Source organism: Corapipo altera, unplaced genomic scaffold (assembly GCF_003945725.1).
Source record: "Corapipo altera isolate COAL_440 unplaced genomic scaffold, ASM394572v1 59, whole genome shotgun sequence".
Taxonomy (NCBI): domain Eukaryota; kingdom Metazoa; phylum Chordata; class Aves; order Passeriformes; family Pipridae; genus Corapipo; species Corapipo altera.
The window spans coordinates 4,156,191-4,167,669 of record NW_020884917.1 but is presented as its reverse complement, the minus strand read 5'-3'; the positions used below and the strand labels follow the sequence as shown (position 1 = coordinate 4,167,669).

General features: G+C 45.0%; 1 protein-coding gene across 2 annotated transcripts; it reads right to left on the bottom strand.

Annotated features, from left to right (window-relative positions):
- Positions 1-6,157: 6,157 nt before the first annotated feature.
- Positions 6,158-9,969, bottom strand: CUNH7orf25 (chromosome unknown C7orf25 homolog). Of its 2 annotated transcripts, none has more exons than XM_027656033.1 (2): positions 9,872-9,969; positions 6,158-7,837 (listed from the first exon to the last, which is right to left on the bottom strand). In XM_027656033.1, exon 2 carries the CDS (start codon positions 7,819-7,821, stop codon positions 6,553-6,555), a length of 1,269 nt encoding a protein of 422 aa, XP_027511834.1. In that variant the 5' UTR covers positions 7,822-7,837; positions 9,872-9,969; the 3' UTR covers positions 6,158-6,552. The 2 variants fall into 2 exon arrangements, with proteins under 2 accessions (XP_027511834.1, XP_027511835.1); XM_027656034.1 differs by lacking the exon at positions 9,872-9,969 and adding an exon at positions 9,454-9,472.
- Positions 9,970-11,479: the final 1,510 nt, after the last annotated feature.

The following is an 11,479-nucleotide window of genomic DNA, read 5'->3' as shown; positions in this document are numbered from 1 at the left end:
GCCCACGTTATTGTTATCTACATTTTGTTACCCCAGTGCTCCTACCTTTCCTGCACTAATGCAGCAGGTCCGTGTAGTCGATTTCTAGCGGGGTATCTGGCATGCCAGAGATCTAGCCATCTTCTTCTCCTCTCCTCATTCCAAAAACATAAATAAATTGCTAGCAACAGAGAGAAAGGTAATGCTCCTTAAGACAAATTGTGTTATTATGGATGAGTGCATTTTACAGCTGTATGTGAAGTAAAGAGGTCACACCTCTCCTCTCCATGGAAGAGATTTCTTTTGTGAATATAGCTAAGGCTGGCTTATTATGCATATTTCTAATGTGGAAAAAAAACCACAAAGCCAACAAAATCAAAAATATTTATATGGTCAAGTTTCATTGTTATGAAGGTTTGTGGTACACTTGAGTTACATTTTGCTCTGGTGAACATCATCCCCATAAAGATGGGCCAAATTAATCCCTACAGAAGAAAAACCTGAGAAGGATCTTGGCACCTACACAGTGTAAACTTCTGTGCCCTCTATCTCCATGTTTCTCAGTATCACAGTGAGTTGCTTCAGCATGTACTCAGTCTCATTAATAAATAAAGGGGCACAGATTCATTATCAGATGTTGTTAATCCCTTTGAGGATTTGGGGGAGGTTGGGGTGGTATATATTTTGTTGGTTTGAGGTTTGTTTTTTTTTTTTTTTATTAAGAGATTAATGTTTTATGTAAGACATTATAAGCGAGGATCTTTTATATTTACACAAGGATCTTCTGAACAATGAAAGTGTGTGTGTGTGGGGGGGGTTGTTTATTTGTTCTTTATAATAGTTTGTACAGGAACAATCTTGATTTCCATACATTGATAGGAAACAATTTGCAAAACCCCAAAATCGCAATTCTGAGCAGTGTAGTAGTTTTACATTCACTGTCTTTGTTTTTACTCTAGAATAAATTGCAACATTAAAACTTGATGGAAAAGCAGCACCCAGATATCTACAGAGGTGATTTCATCACCAAGAGCACACGTGAGGTGCCTGTAGCAAGCTAGATGGCAGAGTTGTTCCTAGAAGTACACCTTGCAGGAAAACTGTAACCATAACCTTCAGTTAAAGAACTCCACCTAATTCTTCCTTACTTTACCAGGTTAATTAGATAGCAGGTGACCTGTGCTGTTTTGCTTGCACAATAACCTGAAATAAAGAATGTCACTGCAACTATACGTGCTTCGTCATTATTGTAACCCTTTCCTTGGTCCACTTTAACAAAAAAGATTAAAAAGATTTTAGGGCATTTTTTAATAGGTCTCCTCTCAAACACATTCCAAACAACTGATGCTTGTGTTTTCTTATTTTATTACTGCTGTGACCAAGCCTACCTTCAGTTTGCAGGAACTAGGGGCAGGGTTGTGAAAATATTTTCAGACAGTCTCCAGATGGTATCATCAGATGAGAGGGGCAGTTCAAAACACAAACCACTATTTAGCCCATTAAACTACAAATGAATAACAGTTTTACACAACAGTGGCTACAACAGGCAAAAACTACCTCTGACTGTTTTCACAGCTTGCAAGTACAATGACAAACAAGTCAAGAACATATACAGAAACATGAATGTATGAACAACTTAACTTATTGATTTATTTCTCACATAATATCCAAGTGCTTTCTACTGTCTGGTATCAATTGCAGCACTCCTTTTTGCTATTCTTTCTGTTGGAGCAAATAGAGCAGGCTGAGCGCTGCACAGAACAGAGATGCTGGCTCTCCTCAGAGACTACAGAACCATACAGAGATAATGTAAAATAAATTTAAAGTGTCAGAAGAACAAGGTTCCCTGAAACAGTTTAGGAATCCATCTTTGCAAAAGAACTTATACTGAAAACTTTAACTGAAAAAAACCCAAACAAAATCCATAGCAGCAAACGAGATGTCTCCAGATCCTCTAATGCCTGGTGTAGCATAGACAAAGCAGTTGTGTGATACTGGTAGAAAGGATAAGCAGTCTTAGATTTCCATTTTTTTCAACTTAATTGCAAACATAATTTTGTATTTTCTAATTACTCATTTGGAAAGTCATAAATAAGGGAAGTTCTATGTCTAATCCCCTATTTGTGAAATTAAGTAGAAGATATCTAAATGCAACAAACCAGAACACTGGTTTATACATGTAGATCACCAGTATATTCAAAGGTAATATAAAAGCCATCAAATATTACACATTTTTTCTCCAAGCCAGCATTCAGTTTTGGGTTTCATCTTATAAAATAATTTTTACAGCCTGTCAACATTACACTTCCATTTGACTGATAAGCCAGATAATCACCGGAGGGGAAAAAAAATCCCCATTCTGAGTTTTTTTTATTGCAAAATGCAACAGGGAGACAGAAAATAACAATAGAACCCTCAAGTTGCACAGGGGCATGCAGAAAGAGTTTCATATTCCTAAAATAATGCTCATATGATTGGCAGAAATTAGTAAAAGAGAAAATTGATTCAATAACAAATAGTGCATTGGGCAAAAATGACTGGTAATGACGAAAATCACCACACGATGGCTCCAGATACAGAGGCTTTTAAACAAAGTTGCACTTACTAGTCATACAGAAGTATCACTACAAAACAAGTCAGCCAGCTCTGCAGCAGTAGGGGTGAAGGAATACAGCAAACAGAGCTCACCCACTCCTAATCCTGGTAATAGAGAGGTTATTCACTTTTCACAGCTTTCCCTGGGTCACCTACCATGTACAAATCCAAGCCACTGCCCTCTCATCCATGGTTTGGAGAAACTTCCTTAGAGAGTGCCCAAGAGGATAATCAAGATTGCTAAATGGAATACTACAAGGAAATTGATGGAAACCCACTTCTCTGCAAGAAGCAGAAGGAAGCAGGTGTCTCCCATTTATGCATTCAAAGTCCTCATCACTTTAAAAAGGCTGCAAGTAAATTAACTTAAATACAAAGGATTAGTTCTTAAAAGGTCATAATGAATTACCATGCATAAGTGCACTGTTACCATGCACCTAGCTTCGATTATACCCTGTAATATTGTAAAACAGATTAATCAGTGATAAGTCATTGGTGAAGAGGGGGCATTTCCAGGAGCACTGAGGGAGATTTAAACAGCTTCAGGGAACGAGACACCCAGGCTGGCAAACAGGGTGTGGCGCAGGCAGTTTGCCAGACAGGGTGCAAAGATAGGACACAAAACTTTGGGAGTGACTAGAAGAGGACTAACTGTGCTTTCAGCTCTGTCAAAAGCCACTGTCAGAAGGAACATGATGAGCCAGATGGACCTCACACAGCACCATGCAGTTATCCAGGTCTCCAGCTGCAGTGACTGTCTGAGCTTGTCGCTGATGCCAGAGGACAGTGAAGGCCGTATCTGTCTGAGGTGTGAACAGGCTGACAATCTGCTCAACCTGGTGGCACAGCTGAAAGAAAACGTGGAGAGGTCAAGGAGTATGTGCCCTGGTGGAAGACCTCCAGAAACAGGTGATCAAGCTGCGGGAAATGCAGGGAGGGCATTAACACAGGCTCGGGAAGTAGTGCGCAAATGCCCCCCCTCCCCCCCCCAAAAAAAAACAACAACAATAAAAAACCCAACAAAAACCAAAACCCCACAAGAATAACAAAAGAAGAGGAAAGGAACTAATAAAAAGAAGGAACTTCCTTCACAACCAAACAGGGTGATTCTCCCCCTATACTCTGCTCTTCTAAGATGCCACCTGGAGTAGTGCGTGCAGTTCTGGTGTCCCCATCATAAGAAGGACATGGAACTCTTGGAGCAAGTCCAGAGGAGGGCTTGGTAAAAGGACTGGAGCCCCTCCCCTACGAAGAGAAGCTGAGAAAGTTGAGGTGTTCAGCCTGGAGAAGAGAAGGTTGCACAGAGACCTCATAGCAACCTTCCAGTATCTGAAGGGGAAACAGGAAAGCTGGCGAGGGACTCTGTCAGGAACTGTAGTGATAGGACAAGGAGTAATGGGTACAAATTGAAAGAGGAAAAATGTAGGATAGATATTAGGAAGAAATTTTTTAATGTGAGGGTGGTTAGCCACATGAACAGATTGCCCAAGGAGGTTGTGGATGCCCAACCTTGGCAGTGTTCAGGGCCAAGCTAGACTTGTTCAAGGCCTTGAGTGACCTGGTCTAGTGGAAGTGTCCCTGCCACAGCAGGGGGTTTGGGACTACATGATCTTTATGGTCCATTCTAACCTCTTAATATTTTCTGTTTCTATGATTCTACTAAATAGTAAGCTGTCTGTTGGGACCTCAACTTTTACAGGTCTGAGTTGCAAACAAAAAGAAACCCTCCCTCCCAGGCTGTTTGTTCATAAATTATTCACTAGGAGGTTTCTTGTATCTTCTTTCAGGACTTGATACAAAACAGAAACACAGTTCTTTTTCTCTTGGACAGATGACCTTCCCCACCTCTATTCCCACATCAACTGGAGAGGAGAGCCACCATACCCGTGGCCAGAGCAAGAGGTCTCACGGTAGGAATGAAAGGCACTTTCCTTCCAGCTGTTTCTAACATTTCATAGACATCTGTGGTTGTGCTCTGGTAAATCCATCATACCATACCTCCCTGAGCTCCTGTATGCTGTTAACTACTAAGGCAGACTTGCATTTCTGCAGCAAAGCTAACATATTATTTATATTGTTTCATTGTGTTGGTCCTCCTTTCCCCTCAGAAGTTTCAAGAAAATTAGTGGATACAGTGGGGGTTGTATCCTGCCAGGAGGTTTCATTACAGTGTGTTAGACTGTAGGAACAAGGTAGATGTTTTGTTGGAACTCACCACTGAGGAACTGTGAAATTGGCAGGTAGTAAGTACAATAGATACTGAAGCTGCAAAAAATCCAAATCCAGTTCCGCTCATCTTAATTAAACCCCATGTACTACTTCAGCAACCCACAGAAACAAGGGGCAGGTAGAGAGCAGACTGCCCTCTGCATTATTAAAAGTTTAAGGTAAAGCTATACAGCATGTGGTTACTGGTGACAACCACTAAGAGTTTACTCTACGGGCATAGTAGGAGCAGAGCAAGAGTCACATGGACAAGAAGTACACTTTTGCTCCTTGGGGTTCAGCTTATTCAGCTAGATGAGGCTGGCAGAGTGGTTTTGTGGGCACACCAGTATCTTTACATCACTGTTGGGGACCAGAAAGTAATGGGCTGAGGTCATGGTTAAGGGCAGCACTGCAGCCACACTGTACTGTAGGTACAGATTTAGAGTGGAGGGAAGGAGGCAAGAGAATGTTCTTTGCCTGAACCATAAGATGCGTAACAATGCTATCATGTTGAAACAACAGCCTATAAAATATTCAGTCGTTATCTCTTTCACTGACCTGATAAAAATGTATAGCTCAGGGCTCAGAGGCTCACTCTGACATCTCAAAATTTTCCACTAGGAAACTGATGCAAATTAATACCAAAGAGCAAGTGCTGTCATTACAGCATTCAGGAAAAAACATGAGAAACACTTCTAAAACAGCAAAACTCTCCTGGGGAAAGAAAAAAAGAAAAAAGACAAAAGAAGGAATTGTTTATTCTACACTTTGAATAAAATCAGCAACTACAACACCAGTGAAAAGGCTTCTCTCTGCTACAGAGCAAGCTAGGATTTAACAACATGCCTCGCAAACCTTCTCATCTGCCACACCAACACTAAAGGACCTCACTGAGGCTTTGTTTCAGGTAATCCACATGCAACAAAGTGAGACTCAAGTTCACTGTGAGTCCTCAGCAGATAGCAGACTAGTATCAAAAACCACCTGGGTGCTGGCTCAGTTTAGGAGGATTCTGTTATCTCGAGCTGGGCATTGCACCCCGCAAGACTTTGCATTTGGTCAAAGACTAAAAGAAAAGGGAAGCAGATTTGCATCCTTGGTCTGCTACCACTGGCTGTCAAGTTTAGCCCAAGAGTCACATGTTAATGAAAATACGCTCTGATTTCAACTGATTTTTCCAGGAATTTTAAAGCTGTTGCCCAATTCAGTCTAACATGGTATACATATAGAGGTTCCTTTCGGTAAGAGAAAGAAGGCTTAAGTTGGTTTCTATTCATGGCTACTAGTCACGTCTTCATAAAACATCATACACCAAAAAGGCACAGGTGTCTATGCAAGGTACCTCTGAATCAACAAAGAATTCAGTCAAATAGGATAGGTGAAAGCAATATTTAAGTTCCACAGAAGTCAAGCCCAAAGTTCATCTATGATGGATCTTACCTCTCTGTAGAGGACAAAAATGACAAGGGCACAACAGTAACTGTGCTTTAACTGAACTTTTTAATAGGGATGGATACAATTAATACACTGTAAGCCAGTTAACAATTTTCATTGACATCTTATTACTTTAGTGAATAAATTAATGGTCAGCTGAACAAAAAACCCCCAAGGAATGAGTGAAGATATTGCAAATCCCTCGAGGAGTTCTTCCACTGCTACATTTACTGTCATCACTGATACACACCCAAAACTATGCTATGATTCTTCTGTTTCTCAAAAAGCCTCCACTGCAGCACCTACAGTATTTCCATGACTAACTCATTTAATGACTTATAGTCCATTATCAGATGGGCAGCTCTTTGGTAAAGGTGTGGCAGCAGATTCTTTGCTTTCTGTCAGTGCTCGTGGCTGATGGACAAAAACGCTGAACCTGACGCCTTGGTTTGCCGCTGCCCTCACAAACCCACTATTTGCGGTCATGGTGATGGCTTTCAAAGTGTCTCCTGTCCCAAAAATGGTTAGAGAACGGCTGTTGATTTTTGAACTAGCCACTAGTCCTAAGGCACGCTCAGATGGCTGATCTGGCACCACGGTAATCCTTTTAACAAGCAATGCAGCTCGCTCTTTCTCCCCAGGTCCTCCCAGCGTTTCCAAGATGGACTGAAAATCTCTGACAGCAGATTCACAGGCAAAGAGCTCTTTTCCCTCCATGAACTCCTCCAGCTGAGGCAGCACTCTCTCCTTCCTTTCTTGGGCTGCTTGCTCTGTCAGCACTTTTTCTTTGAAGACAAAGTAGCAGCCTCCATAGCTCAGAGCAGAGACATAGGTTATTAAGGTAGTGATGTCCAAGTTAACTCTATTGCAGACATTTACTTTGATCTGAGTAGGAAAAGCTATGCTGGCCACTAAATTCTCCCGGTCCACTCTGGTTACCTGCAGGAGTTCAGGGCCTTCTTCATCTGATTCACTGGCGCTAGGGTGCTCGCTGCCTGCAGATGGCTCCACCAGTGAGTTCACAGCAACAACATCTCCTCTCACAGATATTCCCATCTCCTTGAGTCTCTCTGCCATAGGACTGGACACACTGTTGTAGAACGCAAAGATGATGTGGGGATTGCTGTACTCCACTGGCTGCTGACGGCTTGCTTGCAGGAAGTCCTCTGCCTGCTCAATGACACTTTTGTCACCATACTGGCCTCTCCCCAGCCAGATGTTATGCAGGGCCTCAGCTTTCCGACCGATGGCCTTCACCCATGTGTGACCTCCGTTTGCAACAACATCTACCACCAGGGTCTGTTTGTCTCCAAACCTGTCCTCATAAGCAAAGACATGGAGGACACTGACAACATCCTCCAGATTCTCTGCTGACTGAATAATGGCTTGGAGGTGGGTAAGATTTGTACTCTGCAGATGGGACTCTTTAATGGCCACTTTCCCTGCCTCCACCTTGTGTAAGAAGTTTAGCTCAGCCTTCAGTTTGCTACATAGTTTTGCCCCACCTTCTATTCTCCTTTTCTGGGACTTGGAAAGGGCTTCTGCTCTCTTGATCAAATCTTTGGCAACAGCAATTCTTTCACAAAGCAGTGACTGCACAGACATGTTGGAAACATTATTCCTATCAAGTGAGAGCAAAAGAGAAGATTGTTATTGCATGGCCAAGACTAAAAACAGTGAAAGGAGGTCTGTCCAACAGCATATACTCAAGCTTTGTGGTAGACTTCATGCAACAGCTACCAGTATTGTAAAGCACAAGCATCTGGAACCTCAGCACAAGTCCCAGCAAAGAGTTCAGTTCCTTTCCTTTACCTTTGGACATCCAACCCACAGACTCAGAAAATCCAGTTTTTATCTAGGTAGCACAGCAGCATTCAAGTCTCCACACACACCTTCCAGGTTTGTGGTTTCTTTCCAATGCCCCCTCCTCCTTCTTTGCATAGGACCCCTTCACTGAACCAGTCACTTAGATGTTAACTCTTACAGCTCATTTGCAAAAGCTGCCATCCAGAGCAAAATTAGAAATACAGTTAACGCCATGAGTAAATGCCTCTCTCTCTCATCACAGTTATCATTAAAATTAAAAGATACCCACCATGGTCACAGATACACATAAAAACTGTGAAGTCTGACTCCCAGCAAGTATTTTAACACAGCATAGAGGAAGCCCATTGCACTTTACAATTCTGGGGAGCACGGCTCTATCCTCTCCAGCTTCCAACCTGCACTGTTCAGCTCAGTGGATTAGCCCCTCAGAGACTGGAACAGGTTGCCCAGAGAAGCTGTGGATGCCCCATGTCTGGAAGTGTTCCAGGCCAGGTTTGATGGGGCTTTGAGCAACCTGGTCTAGTGGAAGGTGTCCCTGCCCATGGCAGGGAGAAACTAGATGACCTTTAATGTCCCTTCCAACCCTAACCATTATATGTTTCTATTATACGGCATTGCGACAAGACTATGACTCACAATTCTAGAGTCAGGTGAACCTAGAAATTGCTGTACTTTCTAATTCTACCAAGAGGTGTACTGTGTTGCATCTGATAAACCTATTCCTTTGCATTTGTATGATTTTAGTATGCCTCCCTTAAGTAAAGTATGATAGGAATTACTTCACTGAATGCGTACTGTCTTTGAAAAATGTAGGGTTCATGCCACAGCAAACAATAGCACAATGACAGGCAGTAAATAACCATAATGAATTAATCAATTTTGATTAATGAAATTAATCAATTTTGACTCCCAGCTACAAGTATAAACACTGTAATTCTTACCTAACCTGCATGTTGAAGCAAACTGGTGTTAAAGGACAAGACAAACGAGCAACAGGACACGGCCTGGGTCTTACAACAGGCTCTGCCAGTGCAGCAGTGGAGCCTGCCTTCAAGGAGTGGAAATCACCCCTGCACTGTGCACAAGTGGAAACAGCCAGAATTGGCCCAGTCAACACCCAGCATGACCAAGAAGACCAATGCCTTCCGACTCGACCTACTGACTCTCTTTAGACAGAGAAAGCAGCCTTTCCCCCCCAAAGTCTTCTCTTACACGCTCATTCTTGTGTGTAAATCAATGAGTAAACCCCCACGGTTAGCAATTGGGCACCTTTCCCCACAGCAGCTACAACTCCTACTCCAGGCACACTGAGACTTTAACAGAGCGAACATCAAGGGTTGCAGTGAGAGTAAACCCACAAACCCAAATACTTTTTCAGCACAACAACTGCACGGCGGCCCCATTACGAACCACAGGTTCGCACGCAGACTCCGCTTTGCCCCCTCCGTTCGCCTCAGGGCCCGATGTTTCCCGTGCGGGGACCGGCAAGACCGGCCGCCCCTCCCCGCCCCCGCCCCGCCATCACGTGGCCGCAGCACCGGGGAGGCCGCGGCGCCATCTTCGGTGAGGGCAGACCGCCCTTAGCGCTCGCCCCCGGCCCGGCGGCCCCGGCTCCCTCCAGCCTCGCCCTCCGCCCACACTCTGGCCCCGGCAGGGCGGGCGGCGGGACGCCGCCGGACGCCGGCTCTTGTCCCCATTGTCGCCCTCGTCCCCCAGTCACTGCCGGGGCGCGATGTGCCCGGGCCAACCTCGCCTCTCCGGGCGCTCCCAGCCCCGCTCCCTCCCCCGGGTCTGCCGCCTTTCCCCGGCCCCCGCAGCCCGTACTCACAGCCCAGCGGCCACAGCCCTCGGCCGAGCCGGCGTGGCGTGTGGCTGCTCGGCCCGGCCGGCACCTCCCCCGGGGCCGCCGGGCGGGGACACGGCACCACCCGCCTCGCTCCGCCGGGCCCGGCCCGCCCGGCCTGGCCATGCTCACCGAGGTGCCCGCGGCTTGTCCCGAAACCCCTGTAAGGGCCAAGGGCAATACGTCAGGTCAGACACAGTCACACTTCTTGAACTCTGTAAGGCTTGGTGCTTTGACTGCCCTGGAGAGCCTGTTACAGAACCCAGCCACCCTCTAAGTGAAGAACCTTTCCCTAATATCTAACCTAAACCTCTCCTGACACAACTTCAGGCCATTCCCATGGTCCTGTCGCTGGTCCCCACAGAGAAGAGATCAGTGCCTGCCCCTCCTTTTTCCCTCACAAAGAAGTTGTTAAACTGCATTGAGGTCTCCCCTCAGTCTCCTCCAGGCTGAACAGACCAAGTGACCTCAGCTGCCCCTCAGACGGCTTCCCCTCTAGGAAGGGGGAAGCTGCCGTCCTTTGGATGCTACCAGCTTAATATCTTTCTTATATTGTGGTGACCAAAACTGCACACAATATTCAAGGTGAGGCTTCACCAGTGCAGAGCAGAGTGGGAACAGACAGGCCAGAAACAATTTGGCCTTGGACTTTCAACTTCAGCAGAGAAACAGCAGCCATGGCTCCGTGCACACTGGACCCACGCCCATTGAATCCACGAAGCTTGGACAACAAAACTAGCCCATACAAAACGATTCTGTGCTAAAGGTGAGCAAGTGTCCCCTATGCTTGCCCCAAGTTGCTGCCCGCCTTCGTGCACCAAACATAGCCATGGTCTTGCCTCTCTCCATGCAGCAATATTCCCTACCTGCATGGGAAAGACGTGCCTTCTGATCGCTGGTTCCTGCAGGGAGTAAGTGCCTAAATGATTTCACAAGATCTGGAAAGCAATAGTAAGACAAAGAAAGTGGTAAGGGGCTTACTCCACCTGTACTTTCTGTACTGTGTGAGTGACCGTGCACTGTAAAAGAGGGGTTGTGCACTCTCCCTCACTGGAGATACTGGGGAACTGTCTGGACACAATCTTGTGCCATGTGCTCTAGGATGACACTGCTTGGGCAGGGAGGTTGGACTGGATGACCCAGTCCCTTCCAAACTGACCCATCATGTGACTCTGTGACTTAAAGTAATAACTTAATGAAATGATAATACTGTTCTCAGAGCCCGATCCTACTAGTTAATAAATCCCAATCCTCATAGGTGTCACACTGCTCTACCTTAGAGCAGACCATCTTGCAGGACAAACAAATCAACATCACCTGCCTTAAGTGATTGCTGTCTCTTCTTCTTTCAGATTAGGAACAAGCTAAATGAAGCAGTCACACTTCATGGCTAGCTGAAATAATCTCACCTGCAATTTGTCATTTCTCACAAAGAGTATTTGTCTGCTTTATTGCCCCTTGACCCCACTTTATGCAAGGAGCAATAAGCCATTACTATGGAAATTATGACTTGGGGCTCCCATATCATACTGCAGAGAGACAGCCTGAGGAGAGCACTCTAAAGGGAAAGTACTCTCAGAGGAAAGTTAAAAC

Excerpts from the sequence above, each read along its gene's own strand:
- CUNH7orf25 (XM_027656033.1), bottom strand. The coding sequence starts at position 7,821 with ATGTCTGTGCAGTCACTGCTTTGTGAAAGAATTGCTGTTGCCAAAGAT.